At 40.0% G+C, this 26,680-nt stretch overlaps 1 protein-coding gene, 2 long non-coding RNA genes and 1 pseudogene across 3 annotated transcripts; 2 read left to right on the top strand and 2 right to left on the bottom strand.

Annotated features, from left to right (window-relative positions):
- The first annotated feature begins 192 nt into the window (after window positions 1-192).
- On the top strand, window positions 193-2,796 carry LOC118240883. The gene is made up of 2 exons (XR_004775686.1): window positions 193-422; window positions 2,588-2,796. It is a non-coding gene; the product is annotated as an uncharacterized LOC118240883 (long non-coding RNA).
- On the bottom strand, window positions 648-756 carry LOC113569403 (annotated as a pseudogene).
- Window positions 2,797-3,106: 310 nt separating the features above from the next.
- On the bottom strand, window positions 3,107-11,705 carry LOC118240881. Its single transcript, XM_035523423.1, has 6 exons — window positions 11,517-11,705; window positions 10,971-11,261; window positions 5,144-5,160; window positions 4,438-4,515; window positions 4,068-4,112; window positions 3,107-3,328 (listed from the first exon to the last, which is right to left on the bottom strand). The coding sequence occupies exons 1-6, from the start codon at window positions 11,644-11,646 to the stop codon at window positions 3,107-3,109; spliced, it is 783 nt and encodes a 260-aa protein (XP_035379316.1). The 5' UTR covers window positions 11,647-11,705.
- Window positions 11,706-18,470: 6,765 nt separating this feature from the next.
- On the top strand, window positions 18,471-22,333 carry LOC118240884. The gene is made up of 3 exons (XR_004775687.1): window positions 18,471-18,511; window positions 21,229-21,291; window positions 22,233-22,333. It is a non-coding gene; the product is annotated as an uncharacterized LOC118240884 (long non-coding RNA).
- The last annotated feature ends 4,347 nt before the right edge of the window (window positions 22,334-26,680 follow it).

Raw genomic sequence — 26,680 nt, 5'->3', positions numbered from 1 at the left:
CCATAGCATGTTGTGCAAATGACAAATAAATAATCTTCTTAATGGCTGAATATGTGTGTGTGTGTGTGTGTGTGTGTGTGTGTGTGTGTGTGTGTGTGTGTGTATGAGTGAGAGACAGACTTGGCTCCCCTGGTAGAAGGAACAGAATGAATATAGTTAGCAAACGAAAGAAAGGTTGCAGTAACTAAAATTAGTCTATCCCTTCCCAAAACAACACCCATTAAAATGTACATAGCACATATAATGTCGAAAGGGATTCAAGAGTAAAACCATGTTCTAATCCCAAAATGATTGGACGGAGTTGAACTCGACGCAACCAACCTCCAGTTCCGTTAATAAAAGCTTTGAGTGGCGTGCGGTCCAACGCACCTATATAATTGCTCCGAAAGTGTTCGCACACACAAACGGCATAATACATGAAGGTAAGAGAAAGATGTAAAAGTAAAGAAACATGGAGTTGTTTTGGTGAAATAGATAAGACAAACATACATACGTTTATGAGAACCCGGTGCACTTACTAAGTTCCAAAATGCTACAGTTCTAAACCTAAAAGCAAGAAAGAAAGCATAAAATAAAACCCTAAAGAAATGAAGCCACGTTGTACGTGAAAAGGGGCAAAAATGAAAAGAAACATAGCTAAGAAGAAAAGCTTACAGCACCTGGTATTCCCAGGCGGTCTCCCATCCAAGTACTAACCAGGCCCGACCCTGCTTAGCTTCCAAGATCGGGCGTGTTCAGAGTGGTATGGCCGTAAGCGATGAAAGCGGCGAAAAATGCGCCTTTATGCAATACATCGACAGCGTGGCTACAGACACAATCACCCGATTAAGCTCTTGTCGAAGCGATAAAACAATGCCTTACACAATGCCTTCATGTTTTTGCTTTCTTTTTTTCATTGCTTTAACATGCTCTTCCTCTCTGCAATATGCTGGATGATCCGTTGCTTAAAATTATATGAAGTTTAGTTTATGGGATCATTATACAGCGTATCGCTGTATTGGACACTTCTAGCTAGAGCAAGCTAAGCTGTGGTTAGTTCCTACAACTAACGTGAGCTAGCTACCTGTCCATCCATACGTTCAGTGAACAAATACGCGACAACTCAAGAGCTCCAGCTGTGCACAACCGCACTGTTTCACAATACCAAGCCAGCTTGTGTACCCCGACAATTCTGTCTACTCGCTGTGATGCTGCGTTTTGTTCTGGCACTGTTAACATCACGAGGCAAGCGGCAGTACTGGGTCTGTGAACCTTTACTGTAAAAACATGGAAAAATGAAATTGCGTGCGTGTGTGCATGTGAGAGAGAGAGAGACTGGCAGACTCTCCTCTCCTCAAGGTCCGTTAGTAAAAAAAAAAATTATCTGGAAATCTAAGTTGCTATATTGTGCTGTGTAATGTTAAGCGCAGCACAACAATGTCCTGTAGGTCACATAAATAACGTAAGTAGCCTAATGTCATAATAACAAATATGAACAGGAATGATCAACCACTACAAACAGCATGTTAAAATACTAAAAATAACGAGTTGATTACAAATCGAGTAAACATTTAGAAAGTGAAACTTAACCAGAAAACCCATATTCTATCATTTAACCAATGAAAGATAGAAAATCACAACAACAAAAAACAACACAATAACATGTCGAAAAGATCTGCGCTAACATTAACAAGCATCGCTGTCACCATAGCAACCACAGCAGCAGGGGTTTTTACACAGGATACAAGATTTCATGACATTGCGATTAGCAAAGTAACATTTTCAAAAGAAACATAAAATAAACAATAATATCTCTGTACCTTTGATGACATATAAACATGTAAAAATTGCTTGTTAGTATGTGTGTGTGTGTGTGTGTACTACCCATGTAATAATAAATTGTGAGTGCCAGTGAGAAGTCCCCAAAAAACACACATGCACAATAAATCATGCTAAAGGACTCTTCAGCTGCAGTTTATTTCTGTACGTATGATACACGCTGTTCTACAAGTTACACATGCTTTGGAATCATAACTCACTGTGTTGAAGTCTCTGTACAAATCAACACATTAAAGTTGGAAATCTTTGGAAACTGGGAAAGGTTTTTCATGCTGTTTTCTGTGTGGTGGAGTGATACAGGTGCAGATGCACACAGTATGAGTGTAATGTCTTGTGATAGTTACCCTCCACCACAGTGTGTTCATGGACTGTGGGTTTGAAATGCACATATGCTGTGTGTATATATATTTATATATGTATGTAAATTAAAACACAGGATTAACACAGAAAAGTTTGTATATTTTAACAAAGTAGGTAAAACAAAAGTATATTAAGAAAAAATGAACTTACCTGTGATTTTTTTTGTGGAGAGTCTTCCATGTTGTCTTTGAAGGGGAGCTTTATGGGGAATTGTCCTGCTTAAAGACAGGAAGTGACATCACCCAATTTCCTGTTTTTCCTTGTATTAGTTTCCAAAGGAAATTTCAAGAGTGGAGTTTTGATGTTGACTTATTTTGGAGAATTTATGATTGCTGATTTTCTTTTATTGAACTTGTAACTTGTAAATGCTAAATTCTATTTTTTAAAACATTTTTGTTTGTTTTTGTAGTGATTGCCAGATGAATCCTTGAAGCTTTCCATCCAATTGGTTCAAAAAAAGGTTCATATCTGGAGGCTTCATGTGCACATAAACCCCCCTGCTGGCTAAACCTTTATTGTCATTTCAACTATTTGTGATGGATCTCTTGGCTGTTTTGCACCAGTGACAGCATGGGAATAGTCACTGCCAACAATAGAAATAAAAACACCTTAATATGATTTTGTGTGGTTCATTCATTCATCTAATCTGTTTTTGATGTGTAGGTAATGGTTTTGGAGGTCTACTAGTGTCAAAAAACAGGTTGATTTCAGTCAATGTTTAAATAAACCAAATAGGACATGAGATGTTTATGTTGAGATGTTCTTAAGACTGTTGCAGTGTTGTTCAAAGATGGGAAAATGGTTATGCTTATGAATACTGTGGTGACTTTATTCACTTTTATTAAGAAATAATATTTTTTCCACTGTGCTTGGACGCAGTTGGTTTCTCTGTTTGAAAATAACTTCCCTGGCTTTGAAGAAAACACTTTCACATGGTACTGAGGAGACAGAGGTGCACAAGTATCCCACAGCAAACCTGTAGAGATTTGGATATATGCACCCCTGCCTCTCCCAGTACTGGAGGGGACCCTGTGTTCTGCTTTTCTTCAGTTCTGCCAGGTCTGCACTTCAACTGTGGCATCAGCAGTGACATTGTGTGTTCTTCTGGCCTCCATGAATGTGGCATCAAAATCACACCACAGTTTGTTTCCTGAGAAGCAAAACCAGATAATATGAATGAGGTCATAACTCTGAAATTGACTTTAATCCAATGCAAAAATATTAACCAGGTCTTTCAGCTACAGCATCTTGTGATGTTGAAGCTGCAGCTGGTATTGAATGTGACTGTCTAGACCCTATTACATTGGTACATTCAAAGGTGAGTTGTTTTATTCCTTTATCTGCCTTTTTTGGGCTAAAGGATCCAAGTGATTTGTATCTTGGGTCTAGTAGCATTGCCAGTGATATAATGCTCATGCTGTGTGGAGCTTTTCCCTAAGGAGCCTGATGAGGTCTCTCCCAGTTCACTAGCTACTGGGACCGTTGCCTTTGCTGCCTCTTCCTGGAGCATCTTTTCCACCATTTTCAATAATAGCACCACTTTGGAGCCAGATACCTTTTTCTCCTCTGACAGCACCACAGTGGCCGTGTGAAAAGGAGACAGTATAGACAGGAGCTCACAAACATTATTGTACTCATCAGAGGTCAGCGCAGGAATACCAGTTTGTAAGCCTGCCAATGCTTACAGGCTCCCTGAGTTCTACTAATCGCTCCAGCATTTGAAAGTTGCTGTACCACCTTGTTTCAACCTCCTGAATCAGTTTCTTTTTTGGTTTTCCCATACGCTCTTGAACAAGGTCCAGCTTCTCCTTTAACAATAAAAACCTAAACGTTACATATGTAGCAATATAAAACAATGTGTAAACAAATGTGAAAATAATGTTACTAACTTTGACAGTTGTGCTGCTTCTAAAATAGCCCACCAGCTTCCTTGCCTTTGTAGGAATGGCAGACAGCACTGGGGTTAGTTCAAGAGCTTTTTTAACAACTATATTCAGGGTGTAAGCAATGCAGAAGGCATGATGCAGCTTCAGCTGTTTACCACAGGCAATCATATCAGATGCGCCATCAGTAACTAGACATGTTACTTTGGATTTTATTTCCCATTCTTCCATAAGAGAGGATTTCACACAGGCCAAATTTTCAGCTGTGTGCGCCTGTGGGAATTTCACTACACCGAGTAATGTGGACTTCAGTCATGTGTTGTCATCTATAAAATGGCAGGTCACAGCCAAGTAGTTTGTCTGCTGTCACACTCACTGCAGGAACTTTCTGGACCTCAACTTTGGTCTTCTCTTTCTCTTGTTGATATTTGGTCTCAACCATGGCCTTTGCGGTCTAAAGGGAAGGAAGAAAATATTATTTTTTTAATACTACTCTCATAATTTATCCATGTCACCATACATACTTTCCTAGTTGGGAAAATATAGATTGGATCAAATTTTGCTACTAAATCCCTGAAGCCTTTATCCTCAACTGTGCTAAATGGCTGTGTGTCTCTAACAATCATGAAGACCAAAGCCTCATCCAGCTCTTCCTTTCTGGTCACTGCTTTGTAAAGATTAGATTACACTTTGTCATTTTTACACTTTGTAATCCAATCCAAACTGCAAATAACATGTAAGGTGCAGAGAATAATGCAGTATATAAATATATATATACACAGTATATACACATTATATTTTATATATATATATATATATATATATATATATATATATATATATATATATATATATATATATATATATATATATATATATATATGCATATTAATGTTAACAGTGAATAAAATTAAATTAGGTTATGGTTTAATTACAGTATTTGCATGTCAGAAGTCATTACATGAACATGTGCACATGTTTTGTTTTTATTTTTTGATGTGTGTGATGAATGTAGCATCGTGGTCAATGTCATTATTATCATGGTTGATTAACAAATATGAAAATTGGAAACCCATACCCACCTTGGCTGGATCCAACTCTATCCCCCTCATTATACATGACAAGTACAATAACACAGATGAGATGTTGTTGTTGTATCCCAGTGGTTTGGAATGGAAAAAAAAAACGACTTGTGAATATTATAGTAGTAACACATTTCATTATTTACAGGCATATTATGTGCAATACCTTATTTGTAGAGATCTGCTCAAAGTGTTTCCATACAGGGGAAACCCTTTTCCTTTTAGCAGGCTCCATGAAAACAAGCTCATCAATGTCACAGGCAAATTGACAGAACACAAACATGCAAATTTTGCATGGATCCATTGCGCTTTATGTGTGTTCATAAATTGTGCCAACACTCGAAATGCTTCCTGAACCAGTGAGGTTTCAGGCATCATCAGTGACGTCATTCATCCTTAAAGAAGCAAGCCTCGATACATGTTTCATAAAAGACTTCCTGGAGCTCTCGACATGTGCTCCGAAGCCTCGGCACAGTAGGGGCCATCACTAGTATCTCACTTGGAGTGAGGAGTAGGAGTGAAGGGTGAGAGTGAGGAGTAGGAGTGTGGGGTGAGAGTGAGAGGTGAGAGTGAGGGATGAGAGTGAGTAGGAGTGAGGGGTGAGAGTGAGTAGGAGTGAGGGGTGAGAGTGAGGAGTAGGAGTGAGAGTGAGGGTTGACAGTGAGTAGGAATGAGGGGAGAGAGTGAGGGGTGAGATTGAGGAGGGGGGTGAAAGTAAGGAGTAGGAGTGATGAGTGAGAGTGAGGTGTGAGAGTGAGTAGGAGTGATGGGTGAGTGAGGAGTAGGAGTGAGCAGTGATAGTGAGGGGTGAAAGTGGGTAGGTGTGAGGGGTGAGAGAGTAAGTAGGAGTGAGGGGTGAGAATGAGAAGTGAGAGTGAGGGGTGAGAGAGTAAATAGGAGTGAAGGGTGAGAATGAGGAGTAGAAGTGAGGGGTGTGAGCCACTCAAACTAGGAGGTGCACCATATTAAAAACATCAAGGAAGCATTAACAAGAGAGCCTGACATTCTACCCGACTCACATGAACATGTAGGGAATTCCACAGCAGATATTTAAAAAATAAATGTTTTGTTTTAGTTGAGAGGAAATTCAACTATGAAATTTAAAACAAGCCTCGTAAGATGTTTATGGTCATCTCTGGGATTCCAGTAAAAGGACAAAACGTAGATAATGTAAAATCAGGCAAAAATTAAAATGTAATCACAACCTCAAAGACAGAAACCAAGAAAAGTGTCTTGTAATCTAATCTGGATTCACAACCGCATGAGATGAATTTCTCAGATGTGTTTTCTTCTTCTCTTTCCCCCTGGTTTGCTTTAGTCTGTTGTCCAGTTTGTGGACATAGTGCCCATCACTTGTGAAACAGAATGTATGTCATGAATAAATGTCTTGTTTGGTCCTTCCTATTGTCCGTCTCTATGGTTTCCTTTCTCATGTTTCACTTTTCCAGTCCTGTTCCAGTCCCCTGTTTTGGTTTTCACTGTTCATGATTTGCACCTGCGCCTTGTTTAGTGTTCATTAGTTCAAGTATTTAAACCCTGTCTGGTTCCCTGTGTTTTTGCTGTTCATTGCGTGTGTTTGTGTGGAATGTATTGCATGTATTGCATGTATTGCATGTATTGCATGTATTGCATGTATTGCATGTATTGCATGTATTGCATGTGTGTAAGCTCGTCTTTGTTTCTAAGCCTCTGTTTATGTTAGCCTGTTTGATTCTAGCTGTTTTGTTTTTCCTTAACTCCGTATGTTACTTCTTTCTGTTATAGCTGCTTTCCCTGTTTGCCTTCGTGTGCTTTTGGTTTGTGTTTCCTAGGCTTTGTTATCCTAGCCCTTGTTTTTGTTATGTATTCTAGGACCCTGGACTACTCTGACTACAACTCTGGATTTGCCCCTAAGAAATCTCGCTCTCCTCCGCACATGCGACCACCTCATTACCGCTCACCATTACAATAACCTGAACAATAAGGGGAACTCTTAAATAAAACATGTTGACAAATGGCAACTAAACTATTTAAACTATTCAAAGATACTGCAGACAAAATTGTCTGTTTTTCCATGACTTGACAAAAGTATTTACAGTTGCATTAAATTACATCACAGGATCGCATAGTAATATTTCCATAAACATATTTACAGTACTGGGCAGATCCTCTTATAGTGATTGATACATATTCATCAATATGAATCAAACCTTACTGTACCTGCTCTACCAGGTGAGCTTCAGGAGCGCTCTAATCATGTATACATACACTGATCTTTGACCCCTGAATGGGACAGAGAAAGGCAGTGCGGATCTGTGTGTGTGTGTGTGTGTGTATTTAAACATACAGAGTTATAATTATATGTGTATGTACGAGATTGGTCACTGTGACAAGATCAAGAGGGATTGTGGGATCAAATTCAATCAAATTCAATCAGGAAGTAACTAGTACAGTGATGGAGAACTGTTTAGAAATCAAACTAAAACAAATCTGGATCTTGTAGAGAGATATTGTTTTAAATGTAGAATAGAAACATACTCAGAGTTCAAAGTGAATGAACCAGTGGAGAGAATGAGCTACACAAAGGGGGGGGGGGGTGTACACAACAACAACAACAACAACAACAACAACCACCACCCTGATCACCACCTGTGCTCCGTCATAACTATGATCACTGCTGAAGCTCCAGTCTGTCATATTAACACACAGCATAATTACTATACCATCACTGACTACATTTACATATTAACACACAGCATAATTACTGCACCATCACTGACTACATCTACATATTAACACACAGCATAATTACTGCACCATCACTGACTACATTTACTTATTAACACACAGCATAATTACTGCACCATCACTGACTACATTTACATATTAACACACAGCATAATTACTGCACCATCACTGACTACATTTACTTATTAACACACAGCATAATTACTGCACCATCACTGACTACATTTACATATTAACACACAGCATAATTACTATACCATCACTGACTACATTTACATATTAACACACATCATAATTACGGCACCATCACTGACTACATTTACATATTAACACACAGCATAATTACTGCACCATCACTGACTACATTTACATATTAACACACAGCATAATTACTGCACCATCACTGACTACATTTACTTATTAACACACAGCATAATTACTACAGTAAACAGTGGTATTGAGGCTGAAGTATTTGTTGATTTATTGAGGGTCGGCTGTAGAGGGATTGAGCTTCAGGAGCAGACAAGGCCAAACTAAAAAAAAAAAAAACATAAGACACACTAGAAATAAAACTACTACTATTATTATTATTATTATTATTATTATTGGTTACATTTATTTAGCGCCTTTCTCAAACTCAAGGACACTTTACAGACAGAAATCAGCTTTTATTCTCAAATCACTGATAGACTGATGAGAAGCGGCAGCCAATTTACACACACAGTCTGTCAGAAACTACAGACCCCTGTGGGACTGAAGGGTGCAGGGGAAGGGGAGGAGGTTCAGACCAGGACAGAGCAGCACCCATAGCTGGACATACACACACACACGTAGAGCAGCACCCATAGCTGGACATACACACATACGTAGAGCAGCACCCATAGCTGGACATATACACACATACGTAGAGCAGCACCCATAGCTGGACATACACACACATACGTAGAGCACCACCCATAGCTGGACATATACACACATACGTAGAGCACCACCCATAGCTGGACATATACACACATACGTAGAGCACCACCCATAGCTGGACATATACACACACACGCAGAGCACCACCCATAGCTGGACATATACACACATACGTAGAGCACCACCCATAGCTGGACATATACACACACACGTAGAGCACCACCCATAGCTGGACATATACACACACACACAAAGCACCACCCATAGCTGGACATACACACACACACGTAGAGCACCACCCATAGCTGGACATTCACACACATACGTAGAGCACCACCCATAGCTGGACATATACACACACACGCAGAGCAGCACCCATAGCTGGACATACACACACACACACACGCAGAGCACCACCCATAGCTGGACATACACACATACGTAGATCACCACCCATAGCTGGACATATACACACACACACAGAGCAGCACCCATAGCTGGACATATACACACACACGTAGAGCACCACCCATAGCTGGACATACACACACACACGTAGAGCACCACCCATAGCTGGACATTCACACACATATGTAGAGCACCACCCATAGCTGGACATATACACACACACGCAGAGCAGCACCCATAGCTGGACATACACACACACACACACGCAGAGCACCACCCATAGCTGGACATACACACATACGTAGATCACCACCCATAGCTGGACATATACACACACACACAGAGCAGCACCCATAGCTGGACATATACACACATACGTAGAGCACCACCCATAGCTGGACATATACACACACACGCAGAGCACCACCCATAGCTGGACATACACACACACACAGAGCACCACCCATAGCTGGACATATACACACACACACACACAGAGCACCAACCATAGCTGGACACACTCAAATCACTCACAGACAGATGAGAAGCAGCAGCCAATTTACACACAGTGTTCTCTCTATTAGAAACTACAGGAGAACCAGGTGTAGGAGAAGGGGAGGAGGTTAAGACCAGGACAGAGCACCAACCATCACTGAACATACACACACACACACACACACACACACACACACACACACACACACACACACACACATCTATCTTTATCTATATTCATGCACAACTCACATTGATACAGGACAGTTTGAGTATCCAATCATCCTAACCTCCATGTTTTTGGGAGGATTCCAGAGGCAACCTACGCAGATACAGGGAGAACATGGAAACTCCACCCAGATAGGGACTCGACCCCCACACAGACACAAGAACACCACGGAAACTCCACCCAGATAGGGACTCGAAGGCTGAGAGGCAAACATGCCAACCACCAAGCCCTTCTGTCCAAACAACCAACTGTCCCAAATGAACACAAACAAAATTAAGTACAATAACCCTCCCTACTCCCAAAAACTAATAAACAGAAGTAAAGAACTGAGCAAATAAAAAAGGTGTCAAACTCCAAACTTCCCAACTACGATTCACGCAGGACTACTACAATACACTATACACAGAATAATATTTACAACAGTGAACACGTCCAGAAAAAGGGGAAGCAGAGGCCCAAAACCACAACAATCATCAAACACTCACTGAACAAACAACCAGCTTCAGCAACAGTGAAGATGTATCTCTGTCTGTCGCTTCTTCCCAGTCTTCCCCTTATATTCCCCTTATGCGCTGGGTAGAATGAGGCAGCCAATCAAGACAACACCGCAGCCGAGAACAATTCCAGCACAGGACAGAAGACTTGATCAAGTGGAGGAGGAGCATCAAGAAGGGGACGTAAACAAACACAAATTTTTCCCACTCAATCACTCTTTTGTTTTGGTATCAGCAAGCAAGCATCACACCAAGTGGTGTAAAACATCAGTGGCTGGATTCAAGCATGTCCATCCACCTCAAAGAGTCCAGTGAAAATCAACCAGGTCCACATGCTCTATTGGGGATATACTTTGATAAACAGGACCTCAACTAAGACCAAGACCTCAAACTATGACACTCAGTTCACGCTGTTTACATGATCCCAGCATTCATAGTCTAACTAATACGGAACCACGGATGTGCATGTAAACATAATTACTGATACTACGCACACCCCCCTCCCCAACAAAAAGTAACTAGGCAACATTAAAATCACAGTAACCATACTTACCTTCCACAGTAACTGTGTATGTCTGTATAATCTCTTCATGCTTAGTGTCTCTGATGATGTAAACTCCACTATCAGATGGTGTGGTTCCTTGCAGCTCCACAGCAGAGATAAGCAACACTCTCTGAGTGTATTCAGGTTTACACTTCAGTGAGTGTCCAGCCACTGTACAGATCTGTCCACTAGAGGGAGCAGCTGCACCTGTGCTGTTATAAATCACCTCCACTGACTCTGATATGAGCAAATCCAGCACCAGAGGTTCACCAGGCTTAATCTGAACTGAAGAATTACAGGCTTTGGAAAAAACAATTAGAAACTTTAATGTAATATACAACTGATTTGACCATGTAACCTCAGAACGGCAAATCTGATATAAACATTTAAACGTTACATACAAGCTCCTTCTGTTTTTCCCCACATATCTGATATTTGAAGTTTACAATTCTATGTTCTACTTAGAACATACTCTAAGTTCTACTTAAAGTTCTCTCTGTCTACATAAATAATGGTTTAGTAACAATAACTAGGTAATCCATTGAGGACACTTACCCTCTATCTGTAGACTCACATCACAGCGCTCTTGACCTTTACAGGCGCAGGTGTACAAGGACCTCTTAGTGTAATCAGCATCAGTGATGGTGAGGGAGAGATCTCCCTTCAGGTACTGATCATGGGACATGTGAAATCCCTCCTCTGACTGGCAGGATGTCTGGTTACACTGAGCCAGTACGTCATGTGGTTTATCATATAAAGTCCATGTGACCAGACCAGAACATGTCTGAGTGCAGGGGAGAGTAGCATCATCATGAAGATTCACCTTTACTGAAGGAAAAGAACCTGAAAGACACATTAAGAAAAGAGAGTATAAAACGTTACAGTGGTGCTTGAAAGTTTAGGAACTCTTTAGAAGTTTCTATATTTCTACATATATATGAACTAAAACTTCATCAGATTGTCAAAAAGGTCCTGAAAGTAGATAAAGAGAAACAAATCAAACAAATGAAACAAAATAATACTGTCATTTATTTATAGAGGAAAATGTTTCATATCAAGGCAATAAATATCAACTTGTAAACAATATTTATTATTTAGAATGTTATTTATTTTATCTGTCATATCCATGCATGTTACAGCGCAAGTATCTATATATAATATATAATTATACATATATAAAATACATCCCACACTAAATAATCCCCTACACAACTGAACCACAGTGGCTTTTAATGAAAAAATATCAGATTGGTATTTACATCAGGCGACAATCAAATGCAAGACATCAGTATCAGATCAGTAGAGAAAAACTGGTATCATGCTCTCTCTATAAATACAGTAAAACTAAAAATAATCAACCATTCACTCAGACTACTTAAATATTCTTGGTTACTCAAATATGCATTTCTATGTAAGAGCAGAACTGACTGATACTGCTCATTCGTACGACTGCAGGGACATCTGTGCCTTCTATGTCTGTGTCTACATGACCATTCTGGTGAGCTTTTAATTAAATGGTTCTGAAATGCAAGTCTATTAGCAAAGTGACAGGAAATCTGTCCAATGAAATTGATTAATTTTGTCACTCTGGGGGCGGGCCATTAGCAACCTATCCCTTCTCAGTGTTCTGAAAAAAAGGTTACGACATTATTAGTAAAGGATCACTGTGTTCATGCTACCTTAGCCAGCTGACTATGAATGGGGTCTATGAGTGAGACAGACACTGTAGTTATACAGTAGGCCACGCGGAAGAGTTGGTTTTGTACTGTGCGTGACGGACGTTGCCGGACCCAGCTCTTTATTTATCGTTATTTACTTCTTTAGTAACGCGTTATGAGCTGTGGATGTTTTTACAACTCATGTATGAGCTGTCTACAATACTCCAGGAGCCAGCCTGTGGCACGTGGTGAATAAACCAGCAAGTTTACTACTAAACTGAGTGATTCTGGTCCGCATCTCCTCCACGTGTTTCACAGGCTTCTCTCTACCAGTTCCAAAGATCTGCTCATCTGGGTTGGAGTATAATTTAAACAGGACTAACTCCAAGCGTTACAGTATGTACTAAACTAGACAGTTACTGTAGGTGCAAGGCAGGTGTTCTTAATAAAGTGACCACTGAGTTTATGTAGCAACATTCGTACTTGGGCTGTTTATCTAACGACCTCGCAAATATTATTGTGGAGAAAAATGTGTGATAAAAAATAGAGGCAGTGAAACCCACTGGCTAATCACAGAGTGCGATAGTGTTTTTGAATATTATTATTATTATTATTATTATTATTATTATTATTATTATTATTATTATTATTATTTAATAGCAATAAAGGTTTGTACGCCACATGGACATGATCTCCTACCAAACGCATTTACTGAGGTAACTGCACGCAGGAGACACACAGTCCATCTACTGAACTGCAGCATAAGAAGGCAGAACAGCACGCGGAGGGAACAAAGCGCACAGCTACTATCGCTCAGTGCACGAGCTAAAGTCCCTAAATGAACACATGAACCCGTTCAACAGTCCGCGAGACCAACCAGAGTTCTTAGCAGACATGCAAACTTTAAAACAGCTGCACTAAACATTACATATTAACTTATTATCTATCCAGATACTTTTTTCCGTCCTATCTTGCCGAGTCCTGAGCTAGCGCTGTCAGAATATATAAACACGTTTAAACTAACCGCTAGAGATGTTGGAACTTGAAATGTCAATTTTTTTTCTCCTCCAAACCCTTCTCTTTCCCTTTATGGTTCTTTCAACCTACAGTTCACCAAGACACACAAGTGGCAGGCCAATCCGTTTCAACTCAGGCAAGCATGTATGCTTGCGGATGAATGTTAAAAAAACAAACAAAAAAAAACAGCTGTCCTGTAAACTGACGCACGTGGAGAGAAGGAAGGAAACGCTGTGAGTGTGCGGTTTGTTTTATTTCACGTGAAAGTTAAGAGGTGCGCTGTGACTGCGCAGGATGCGAGCGCCCCTGTTCCTCTCCGAGCAGAGGATAGGCAGCCGTATCCACGCAGTCTAAGCCACGCCGACCCGAAATGGGAACCCGAGTTTGACTTCAGCTTTCTGTTCGAGTACAGCGGCCGAGGCGGAGACACGGACACGGAGAGACGTTTGGAGGCAGGTCGCCGATTGCGCGTAAGCTCAGGTTCAGCCGCCCAGTTCAGTAAGATGATCAAGTGTATCTATTAATATTTTATATTAACTGTTACCTTATAGAAAGCATCACCCTTGCCGTTCCTGGCAGCTTCACTAAATATTACATATTAATTTATTATCTATGCAGATGGATACTTTTTCCGTCCTATATTGCTGAGCCGTTATGTTCATAAATCACTTTCTGACAGCTAGCGCGCATATCTGGACGGTAATCAGAAGTACATCTATATAAAAAATCTTAAACTCACCGTTACAGATGTCGCCTTTCAACCTGAAACTTGATTCAAAATGTTTCAAAAATTAAACCCGCGTGTAACCTCTGCCTAAAGGCGCCCTAATGAAATCATTCAGAGGGAGCACATCTCAGAAATTTCGTGTTAGATCAATGCAAATTAGCGCGGTGCCTCCAGAAATGTGTCTAGTACTATGTTGATAGTAATAAATCCTTTTAAACCCTCTCATGATTAATGACCCGAATGAGTCACAGATTAGTAAATACAACAAATGACACTTAATTAAAAAAAAAACAAAAAAACAAAACGTATATCCCTGCACAAAAGAAAGCAATCGCGAAATAACAGAAGCAAATCACAAACAACGAAAACCGATTCAACATAAGTATGACCGATTAAAGCAGTCACCTATTAACGTCACCACAAGCGGCGGAAAAAACAACGTGAAAAAATACCAATATTAATATTTCTCTTACCCTCAGAGGCTTCAGTTGCAAATCAACCACATTGAATAATTACTGAAATTAGCAAATAAACGCTCAATAAAAATTGGTCAATACAGCAACTTAGTACGTGGATTTTCACAAACGTTTGTGTTAAAAGGCAAAATCAACATTTGCTGTGGTGCTTTCACTGACTCACAGTTTATGTAAGAAAGTGTATTGTTAGCCATATGCTATTTGGAAATGATTTCATAGACAGTATTTATATAAATGTTCTTAGATACAATATATAAAATTCATTTACACTCTGCTATTGTGAGGACACCAATGGACAAGATCTAAACAGTCAATCGAGTTTAGAGTTTAAAAACAAGTGTCATGTTTGTCATTTCAGTAATGGTTTGTTATGGTCGGTATAAGATATGTGCAGATTAAGATTAAGGTTAAATTTATCTCTTATGACACTAAGGGTCATAGAATATATTTAATTAGGCTAATATTTTTACAAATAATACTTACACTGACAACCCTCCCTGAGAGTGCACACTAGTCTGCTTTCCAGTCAGGAAGGTCTTTATAGGTTGGGGAGGGAGGACAGACAGCATTGCGGCATTATACTTCCAGATCTGAAGATACTGTGACCTCATCTGTTATAAACACTCCTGTGGATGGACTGAAATACATTTTAGAGCTACCATATTTTTCTGATAAATTGTAGCTATTGAAATAAGACAACCAATTCGATGACAATCATCATTCTTTTTAAATGGGCCACTACAAAATGCTCCCCGTCAGAGCGAGCACAAGTATCAACCCTCTTGGTGGACTTAACCAGCACACCTTCCACTAATGTGTATGTCTCTGCTCTCTCAGCTGTATATGTAGCCACTCACCTCACCCTCACAGGCACCGGCCTGGAATATGGAGATGCCAGTTTGGAAAACATTCTAAGGGATCAAGAGAAACAAACCAAAATTAATACCAAAATTGATGCCTAAACATTTTTTAAATCAGCATTAATGTACATTACTCAGGACTATGTTAATAACATGTGTTTGAAAATGGACTTTGATAAAAGGAGCTTCTTTGCAGTTAACCAGATAACTCTGTATCCCCAGCTAGTGAAGCTTAAGTGCTATTTAATTGTTGTTTGAAATAACAATCAGTCATTTTCAGTAGCACAGGTCATTGTACCGCAAATGTTAACTTCAGATGAAGTGGAAAGGACTTCATTAACTTCATTCATTCATTCACCCACAACTGATAACCAAGATGTCTGAGAGAAAACTTGCACTGTGTCCGACACAGACAGGTTAACGAGCAGCTAGTTAGCTCGGTCTGTTGGTCTGGCCACTAACTTTGCCCATTAAATCTCACTTTTACAGTAAAGTCTGGACGTACCGAGATGGGGAATAATAGAAAGAAATTGAGCGCAACAAATTGAAGGGAAAATGTAAAAAAGGGAGCCTGGCTTCACTTACCGAATGCTTTAAGTCAGAAGTGTGGCAGGATGCTGGGACAGCAACGGGAGAGCCAATAAAAATTGGAGAAGCACGTTGGAACAGACCAATGGTGCTCTGCGGCGTTTTGGAGAATATTGGAACAGGCCAATGAGAGGACGCAAGCTCTCTGGAACACACTGGAACAGAAAATCAGGGTCAGTGGAATGAGTCAACATATTGAGACGGACAGACCCACAAAAGATAAAGAAAATGAAAGCTAAACACGATAGAACCAATACACTGACAGAAACACAACTGGGAACAGGTTACAAGGCAACAACATGAAATGAAGAAGGACCTTAGTATAAATGGAGGCTTAGTACAATAAACACAGGCTGAGTGAACAATAACCAGCGACAAGACTGGAGAGACACTAGAAATATATACACAAGTTAACAAGGAATATACACACGAGTTAACAAGGAACATATACACGAATTAACAAGGAACAACTAGAAACAGGAGAAAAGAGGCAGAACAACCAGACAAGGGGGAGTAACAGAAAAATCAAAACAAAGAAGCTCATGGAAAGAAAACCAAGTTGGAAAGCCAAAACAGAGCTTGACAGGATTGCTAAAGTGACCGAGATGACAGGGAGGGGACAACCGTGACAATGCAGAGTAATAATAATAATAATAATTACTCAGATATGCAGGAATATACAGTGCAATAATAATTACTCAAACATGCAGGAACATAGAGAGTAAAAGTTACTCAGGCCTACAGGAACATATAATTATTCAGTCATATAGGAAGAGTGTTCCAAAGTAGGACACTGAAGGCACTGACGTTTATACCTAAAATGTTTGTTGAAAGACATTTACTCTACAACACAGTGCTCCAATATTCCATCATCATCACCATCATCATCATCAGTCTTTTCACCCTCGTTGAAGCACACTGGGATGTGACGCAGCTTACATATGTAGTACAGACCTCATCCTGTATCTCATCATCACTACATATGTAGTACAGACCTCATCCTGTATCTCATCATTACATATGTAGTACAGACCTCATCCTGTATCTCATCATTATATATGTAGTACAGACCTCATCCTGTATCTCATCATTACATATGTAGTACAGACCTCATCCTGTATCTCATCATTACGTATGTAGTACAGACCTCATCCTGTATCTCATCATTACATATGTAGTACAGACCTCATCCTGTATCTCATCATTACATATGTAGTACAGACCTCATCCTGTATCTCATCATCACTACATATGTAGTACAGACCTCATCCTGTATCTCATCATTACATATGTAGTACAGACCTCATCCTGTATCTCATCATTACATATGTAGTACAGACCTCATCCTGTATCTCATTACATATGTAGTACAGACCTCATCCTGTATCTCATCATTACGTATGTAGTACAGACCTCATCCTGTATCTCATCATTACGTATGTAGTACAGACCTCATCCTGTATCTCATCATTACGTATGTAGTACAGACCTCATCCTGTATCTCATCATCATTACGTATGTAGTACAGACCTCATCCTGTATCTCATCATCATTACATATGTAGTACAGACCTCATCCTGTATCTCATCATTACATATGTAGTACGTATTAATACTACTATATAGTAGTATTTATTTAGGTAGTTTGTTAGTTATCTATGTATTTATTTCCAGCTTTTAAAACTGTTCTGTTGCATCGAAAAGCATGACATTTGTTGTTTCAATAAAAGCAACTAATAAAACCAAATGGACTGTTGTGCATGTCATTAAAATCTCATTGCTGATTTGGGTACATACATCCAGGGTTTGGCAGAATACTTTGATGGTTGAATAATGTGATGTATTCTATTACAATACATAAAACAGTAATTTATTCAGAATACATTTAGAATGCACCCAGAACACATCTTACTAAGTCACATTTAAGAGCAAAAATATTTTATATATTTTAAATTGAAGTTCTAAATTGTGAACAGCTTATCATTAAACAAAACTGATAAAATGCCATCAATTTATGACTTTAGAAATTAAAGAATTATAATTATTATTATAATAGTGCTTTTATAAAATACTCTACCTTATTTGATGGTAAAAGTTAAAAGTGTTCAAGCTTCAAAACGCTTTTTCTATTTCCGGCTCTGTGGTCACTCTAGAATGAATCAAGCACGAGCACAAATCCATTGGTTTCATTTCTGAAGCGCGAGGTTCAAGTGTGACATTTAGCGGTGAGTTTAAAAGTGTTTGTATGTCGATGTACTTCTGATTACCGTCCAAATATGCGCGCTAGCTGTCAGAAAGTCTGATTTATGAACGCAACTAGCCAGCTACATAGATAATAAGTTAATATGTAATGTTTAGTGCAGCTGTTTTAAAGTTTGCATGTCTGCTAAGAACTCTGGTTGGTCTCGCGGACTGTTGAACGGGTTCATGTGTTCATTTAGGGACTTTAGCTCGTGCACTGAGCGATAGTAGCTGTGCGCTTTGTTCCCTCCGCGTGCTGTTCTGCCTTCTTATGCTGCAGTTCAGTAGATGGACTGTGTGTCTCCTGCGTGCAGTTACCTCAGTAAATGCGTTTGGTAGGAGGTCATGTCCATGTGGCGTACAAACCTTTATTGCTATTAAATAATAATATTCAAAATATTCTTAATAATAATAATAATAATAATAATAATAATAATATTGAAAAACACTGTCTCATTCTGTACTTAACCAGTGGGTATCACTACCTCTACTTTTTAAATCACATTTTTCTCCGGAACAATATTTCCGAGGTCGTTAGATAAACAGCCCAAGTACGAATGTTGCTACATAAACTCACCGGTCACTTTATTAAGAACACCGGCCTTGCACATACAGTAACTGTCTACTTTAGTACATACTGTAACGCTTGGAGTTAGTCCTGTTTAAATTATACTCCAACCCAGATGAGCAGATCTTTGGAACTGGTAGAGAGAAGCGTGTGAAGCACGTGGAGGAGATGCGGAGCAGAATCACTTAGTTTAGTAGTAAACTTGCTGGATTATTCACCACGTGACACAGGCTGGCTCCTGGAGTATTGTAGACAGCTCATACATGAGTTGTAAAAACATCCAAAGCTCATAATGCGTTACTAAAGAAGTAAATAACGATAAATGAAGATCTGGGTCCAGCAACGTCCGTCACGCACAGTACAAAACCAACTCTTCCGCGTGGCCTACGTGCACACGCCTTTTACGTAAACGTAACTTAAGGGGACAGTCCGCAAATTACTGACCGTTACAATTCTCCTGTTTTATAGGTGCATTACAGACTAATTGATTCCGCATGTCGCCAGGAACATCTTATCAGCCCAAAGAAAAACTGTTTCAGGTTTATTTCCGTGTTTGCCACGTACATTTAAGACTGGTAACAGTGCATCCACAGGCGGAGAGTTTCAGGTGTTCTGGGTCATGAAGTCTTTCATGAGCTGGATCAGATGGGAAACTGTGCAGGGCGGTGGGTCCCCAGAACCGGATTAAGAACCTCATGTGTGTTAAGAATATTCAGACAGGATTCATTTGACATGGCCAGGTGCGGTAATGTAATAATTTCCCTCGTTCTTTAGTGATTTTACTCTCGCCATGTCAGTCATTTTACCTACTGCAGCGTCTGCAAAAATTCTTGCACCTTTTTCAAGTTTCATGTTTCAAGTTTCAAGTTTAATTTCCTGCTGTAAATGGCGGTTTTCTGTAATTTCGGGGGTTGTTAAGTTTTGGCGCTTTTTTCTCCAATCACGGAAGTTCTTAAGGAGGCAAATGACCTTTCAGAAGTTTTAAGTAAATTCCCCTACACGTATGTAATTCTGTGCAGATATGTGAAAAATATTTACTGGTTTCTTTCAACGAAAGCTACGTATCACACGTGGATGTTTTAGTGAGATGGTAACACGTAAATCCAGTAGCCACTGACATGTCTAATTTATGCTGAGGTTTCTGATCCTGTGTGTGAGTCTGTCATACACTCTAGAGGTCTTGTGGTAAAGTTGCTTTACATACATGACTGGAAAATTAGTCCCGTCTGATGAGTAGTTTAGTGTTGCCAGAAATATCAAACACAGCATGACTGCTGCAAATAAGGGAACTGAACAGTGACACAATGTACTGGCAGGCAGGACTGTGATGTTCTGGACCCTGGACTAACCCCCTCTGGTAAAGGAGGATTACTGTGCTGCTGAGGTGTAGTAGGGTTTAGTCCTGTTTCTACTGTGGGATAGATGGTGCTTTAGTCCTGTTTCTTTTATGGCAGGTGGTGTAATCAGGGTACTGTAAATAAGTGACTTTTTTCCTAATAGTGATCACTGTGAGATTTACTCAGCTGCTCCTACCTGTACAGTACTGACTGGGTTCTCCTGTCTCCTCTGTACAGTACTGACTGGGTCCTTCTGTCTCCTCTGTACAGTACTGACTGGGTTCTCCTGTCTCCTCTGTACAGTACTGACTGGGTCCTCCTGTCTCCTCTGTACAGTACTGACTGGGTCCTCCTGTCTCCTCTGTACAGTACTGACTGGGTTCCCCCTGCCTCCTCTGTACAGTACTGACTGGGTCCTTCTGTCTCCTCTGTACAGTACTGACTGGGTTCTTCTGCCTCCTCTGTGCAGTACTGACTGGGTTCTCCTGTCTCCTCTGTACAGTACTGACTGGGTTCTCCTGTCTCCTCTGTACAGTACTGACTGGGTCCTCCTGTCTCCTCTGTACAGTACTGACTGGGTCCTCCTGTCTCCTCTGTACAGTACTGACTGGGTTCCCCCTGCCTCCTCTGTACAGTACTGACTGGGTCCTTCTGTCTCCTCTGTACAGTACTGACTGGGTTCTTCTGCCTCCTCTGTGCAGTACTGACTGGGTTCTCCTGTCTCCTCTGTACAGTACTGACTGGGTTCTCCTGTCTCCTCTGTACAGTACTGACTGGTTCTCTTTTGTCTCCTCAGTCATGCTATTCTGCAGCAGATGTCACTTTGTTTTGCTGTTACAGCTGCTGACAGTCATAGCAGGTAAATGGTCAAAACAGGTTCTCTTAGGTCATCAGAATTTCATCTTTGATTTTGGTGTGTTAACTGAACTATTGGACTTGCTTGACCTTTATGTATTATTTAATCATCTTTATATTACATAAAATTGAGAGTCAGCTGGCTAAGGTAGCATGTACATAGACAGTAGTGTTTTATTAATAACACGGAGAACACGGAGAAGGGCCAGGCTGCTATAGGCCCACCCCCAGAGTCAAAATTATTTAATTCATGAATTTAATTGGACAGATTCCCTGTCATTTTGCTAATAGACTTGCATTTCAGAACCCTTTAATTAAAAGCTCACCAGAATGGTCATGTAGACACAGACATAGAAGGCACAGATGTCCCTGCAGCCGTACTAATGAGCAGTATCAGTCAGTTCTGCTCTTACATAGAAATGCATGTTTGAGTATCCAAGAATATTTAAGTAGCCTGACTGAATGGGTTGATATTTTTAGTTTTACTTTATTTATAGAGAGAGCATGATACCAGTTTTTCTCTGCTGATCTGATACTGATATCTTGCATTTGAATGTTGCCTGATAAAATATCAGATCTGTATTGCTTTCATTAAAAGCCACTGAGGGACTGTGGTTCAGTTGTGTAGGGAATTATTTTAGTGTGGGATGTATTATATATGCTGTATCATGCATGGATATGACAAAAAATAAATTAACATTCTAAAGAACAATAAATATTTTTACAAGTTGATATTTATTGCATTGATAGGAAACATTGGGTCATTTTCCTCTATAAATAAATGACAGTCTAATATTTTTGTTTGATTTGTTTGTCTTTATCCACTTTCAGGACTTGTTTGACAATCTGAAGTTTTAGTTCATATATATGCAGAAATATCGAAACTTCTAAAGAGTTCATAAACTTTCATAACGTTTTAAACTCTTTTCTTAATGTCTCTTTCAGGCTCTTTTCCTTCAGTAAAGGTAAATCTTCATGATGCTGCTACTCTCCCCTGCACTCAGACGTGTTCTGGTCTGGTCACATGGACTGTGTCCTATAAACAACTTGACATTCTGGCTCAGTGTAACCAGACATCCTGCCAGTCAGGGGAGGGATTTCACATGTCCCATGATCAGTACCTGAAGGGAGATCTCTCCCTCACCATCACTGATGCCGATTACACTAAGAAGACCTGGTACACCTGCAGCTGTAATGGGAAAGACATCTGTGATGTGAGTCTACAGATAGAGGGTAAGTGTCCTCATGGATTACCTAGTTATTGTTACTAAACCATTATTTATGTAGACAGAGAGAATTTTATTTATCTGTGGTAAATAAAGTAGATCATAGAATTGTAAACTTCAAATATCAGATATGTGGGGAAAAACAGAAGGAGCTTGTATGTAATGTTTAAATGTTTATATCAGATTTGTAATTCTGAGGTTACATGGTCAAATCAGTTGTATATTACATTGAAGTTTCTAATTGTTTTTTTCCACAGCCCAGAATTCCTCAATTCAGATTAAGCCTGGTGAACCTCTGGTGCTGGATTTGCTCATATCAGAGTCAGTGGAGGTGATTTATAACAGCAAAGGTGCAGCTGCTCCCTCTAGTGGACAGATCTGTACAGTGGCTGGACACTCACTGAAGTGTAAACCTGAATACACTCGGAGAGTGTCGCTCATCTCTGCTGTGGAGCTGCAAGGAACCACACCATCTGATAGTGGAGTTTACAGCATCAGAGACACTAAGAATGAAGAGATTATACAGACATACACAGATACTGTGGAAGGTAAGTGTGGTTACTGTGATTTTAATGTTGCCTAGAATTACTATGTTGGGGAGGGGGTTGTGCATAGTATCAGTAACTATGTTTACATGCACATCAGTGCTTCAGTATTAGTTTGACTATGAATGCTAGGATCATGTCAACAGCATGAACTGAGTGTCATAGTTTGAGGTCTTGGTCTTAGTTGAGGTCCTATTTATTAAGCATATCCCCAATAGAGCATGTGGACCTGGTTGATTTTCACTGGACTCTTTGTGGTGGATTCTCACATGGACACTCTTGGATCCAGCCACTGATGTTTTACGGCACTTGGTGTGATACCTGCTTACTCATACCAAAACAATCATGAGTTATTGAGTGATGAGTCAGAAAAATTGAAGTGTTGGTATTTGAAGGTGTTACAACCCTGTTTGCGTTATGGGTAGGGTTATTTGTGTTTGTTTACATTTATCTTACATCCTATGGCTCCTCCCCTTCATGATGCTCCTCCTCCACCTGATCAAGTCTTCTGTCCTGTGCTGGAATTGTCCTGGGCTGCTGCCTCATTCTACCGCACGCATAAGGGGAAGCCCGGGAAGAAGCAACAGGCTGCGATTCATATCCACTGCTGCTGTGGCTGCTTGTGTTTGTTCAGTGAGCGTTGTTTGCCGATTGTTGTGGTTTTGGGCCTCTGTTTGTTAAATCATTCTGACTTATCGCTTCCCCTTTTTCTGGACGTGTTCACTGTTGTAAATATTATTCTGTGTATAGTGTATTGTAGTAGTCCTGTGTGAATCGTAGTTGGGAAGTTTGACACCTTTTTTATTTGCTCAGTTCTTTACCTCTGTTTGTTTGTTTTTGGGAGTAGGGAGGGTTATTGTACTTAATTTTGTTTGTGTTCAGTTGGGACAGTTGGTTGTTTTGGGCAGCAGGGCTTGGTGGTTGGCATGTTTGCATCTGAGTCCCTATCTGCGTAGAGTTTCTGTGTTCTCCCAGTGTCTGTGTAGGACCCCAGAGGGAACCTCCCAAAAACATGGAGGTTAGGATGACTGGATACTCTAAAACTGTCCTGTATCAATATGAATTGTGTATGAATATAGATGTGTGTGTGTGTGTGTGTGTGTGTGTGTGTGTGTGTGTGTGTGTGTGTGTGTGTGTGTGTGTGTGTATGTCCAGTGATGGTTGGTGCTCTGTGTGTGTGTGTGTGTGTGTATGTTCAGTGATGGTTGGTGCTCTGTGTGTGTGTGTGTGTATGTTCAGTGATGGTTGGTGCTCTGTGTGTGTGTGTGTGTGTGTTTATGTTCAGTGATGGTTGGTGCTCTGTGTGTGTGTGTGTGTGTGTGTGTGTGTGTGTGTGTGTGTGTGTGTGTGTGTGTGTGTGTGTGTTCAGTGATGGTTGGTGCTCTGTCTTGGTCTGAACCTCCTCCCCTTCCCCTACACCTGGTTCAGTCCCCCAGGAGTCTGTAGTTTCTGATAGAGAGAACACTGTGTGTAAATTTGCTGCTGCTTCTCATCTGTCTGTGAGTGATTTGAGTGTTAAAGCTGATTTCTGCCTGTAAAGTGTCCTTGAATTTGAAAAAGGTGCTAAATAAATGTAACCAACTAATAATAATAATAATTTTTATTTCTAGTATGGCTTGTTTGTTTGGTTGGTTGTTTTTTTTTAGTTTGGCCTTGTCCTGGAGCTCAATCCCTCTACATACGACCCTCAATAAGTCAACAAATACTTCACCCTCAATAACACTGTTCACTGTAGTAATTATGCTGTGTGTTAATATGTAAATGTAGTCAGTGATGGTGCAGTAATTATGCTGTGTGTTAATATGTAAATGTAGTCAGTGATGGTGCAGTAATTATGCTGTGTGTTAATAAGTAAATGTAGTCAGTGATGGTGCAGTAATTATGCTGTGTGTTAATAAGTAAATGTAGTCAGTGATGGTGCAGTAATTATGCTGTGTGTTAATATGACAGACTGGAGCTTCAGCAGTGATCATAGTTATGACGGAGCACAGGTGGTGATCAGGGTGGTGGTGGTGGTGGTGGTGGTTGTTGTTGTTGTTGTTGTTGTTGTTATGTACCCCCCCCCCCCTTTGTGTAGCTCATTCTCTCCACTGGTTCATTCACTTTGAACTCTCAGTATGTTTCTATTCTACATTTACAACAATATCTCTCTACAAGATCCAGATTTGTTTTAGTTTGATTTCTAAACAGTTCTCCATCACTGTACTAGTTACTTCCTGATTGAATTTGATTGGATACTGATATGGAGGTGGGAGGTGCTGAGCTCACCAGAGAACACACACAAATCTGTAGAAGTGGTTACTATAGTAACTGGTGAAACATTATGCGTATCCACTTGTTAAGATCGTGATGCTGTTGAGATCTTTTTGTCAGGAACTGGAGCTGAACTGCCCCTGTCCCACAATCCCATCACAGTGACCACTCTGGTATATACACATATGATTATAACTCTGTACTGTTTAAAGAGTTGTTCATAATTTCTGACCATTTTTATGTCTGTCTGTTGCAGACGTCCAGCCATGTCCAGATCAGAGCTCCACAGTGACGGTGTTGACGGTGCTCCTGGCTCTGACGGGGGCGGGGCTTGTGGCAGCAGTGCTGGTGATTGTGCAGCTGAGGAAAAAAATTCAGGAGCTCTAGAAAGGAAGTACAGTGAATGGAACAGTAACCATGACAACAGAGGAGTTAATATGAATGGACTAAACCACTCAGATGAAGAGCAGAGGTGATCTCCCAATAATAACCATGAGAGTCTGAGAGATGATAAATTATTTCGTTCTCTTTTACACACACACAAACGTATCTGCACTGCTTTTCTCTGTCCCATTCAGGGGTCAAAGATCAGTGTATGTTCAGTCATGCATGATCAGAGTTTTATCACATTAGCTCTGCTGAAGCTCACCTGGTAGAGCAGGTACAGTAAGATTTGATCCTCAGAGAGCACACATGCTGTCATACTGATGAATATGTATCAGTCACTATAAGAGGATCTGCCCAGTACTGTAAATGTAATGTAAAGATGTTTTATTTAAATATTACTGTGAGATCCTGTGATGTGATTTAATGCACGTTAAATACTTTTGTGTTAGCTCATGGAAAAAACGGACATTTTGTCTGGAGCATCTTTGAATAGTTTAAATATTTTAGTTGCCATTTGTCAACATGTTTTAATTAAGAGTCCCCCTTATTGTTCAGGTTATAATTTCAAGAGTCTCCCTTATTGTTCAGGTTATAATTTCAATAGTCTCCCATGTGGTCTTGGTGATTATGGTCAGTTGTTGTGGTTGGTTTTCCCAATGCTGTAATGCTGCATTCATTTCAAAGCATTGTATTATGGAAACAGGCCTCATGTCATTTGGCCTGCTTCATGCCACTTGTGACAAATCATTAAACAAATTTACTTGTGTTATCTTTGTCCAATATTTAAAACACAAAATGCAGTTTTTAAATGAAGGTTTTTATTATTAATGAGAAAATAAATAGGACCTGCGAGACAAAGTGAAGTAGACCAAAAGATCCTCAAAGCTAGACAGCATGCTGCGAGCCAAAGAAATTCAGAAACTCATCGTCTTACTTTCAGATATGTAATGAGCATTGATTTAGGAAGAAATTCACCAGGACA

The sequence above is a fragment of the Electrophorus electricus genome (assembly GCF_013358815.1).
Source record: "Electrophorus electricus isolate fEleEle1 chromosome 5 unlocalized genomic scaffold, fEleEle1.pri SUPER_5_unloc_1, whole genome shotgun sequence".
Classification (NCBI taxonomy): Eukaryota; Metazoa; Chordata; class Actinopteri; order Gymnotiformes; family Gymnotidae; genus Electrophorus; species Electrophorus electricus.
The sequence above is the reverse complement of the archived record's forward strand: the minus strand, read 5'-3'. Positions and strand labels throughout refer to the sequence as shown.

Excerpts from the sequence above, each read along its gene's own strand:
- LOC118240881 (XM_035523423.1), bottom strand. The coding sequence starts at position 11,646 with ATGTCCCATGATCAGTACCTGAAGGGAGATCTCTCCCTCACCATCACT. Across the intron at positions 11,262-11,516 it reads TGTGAGTCTACAGATAGAGG|CCTGTAATTCTTCAGTTCAG; the intron begins GTAAGTGTCCTC and ends TTTTTTCCAAAG. Across the intron at positions 4,113-4,437 it reads AGGTCCAGAAAGTTCCTGCA|GCAAGGAAGCTGGTGGGCTA; the intron begins GTGAGTGTGACA and ends ATTCCTACAAAG.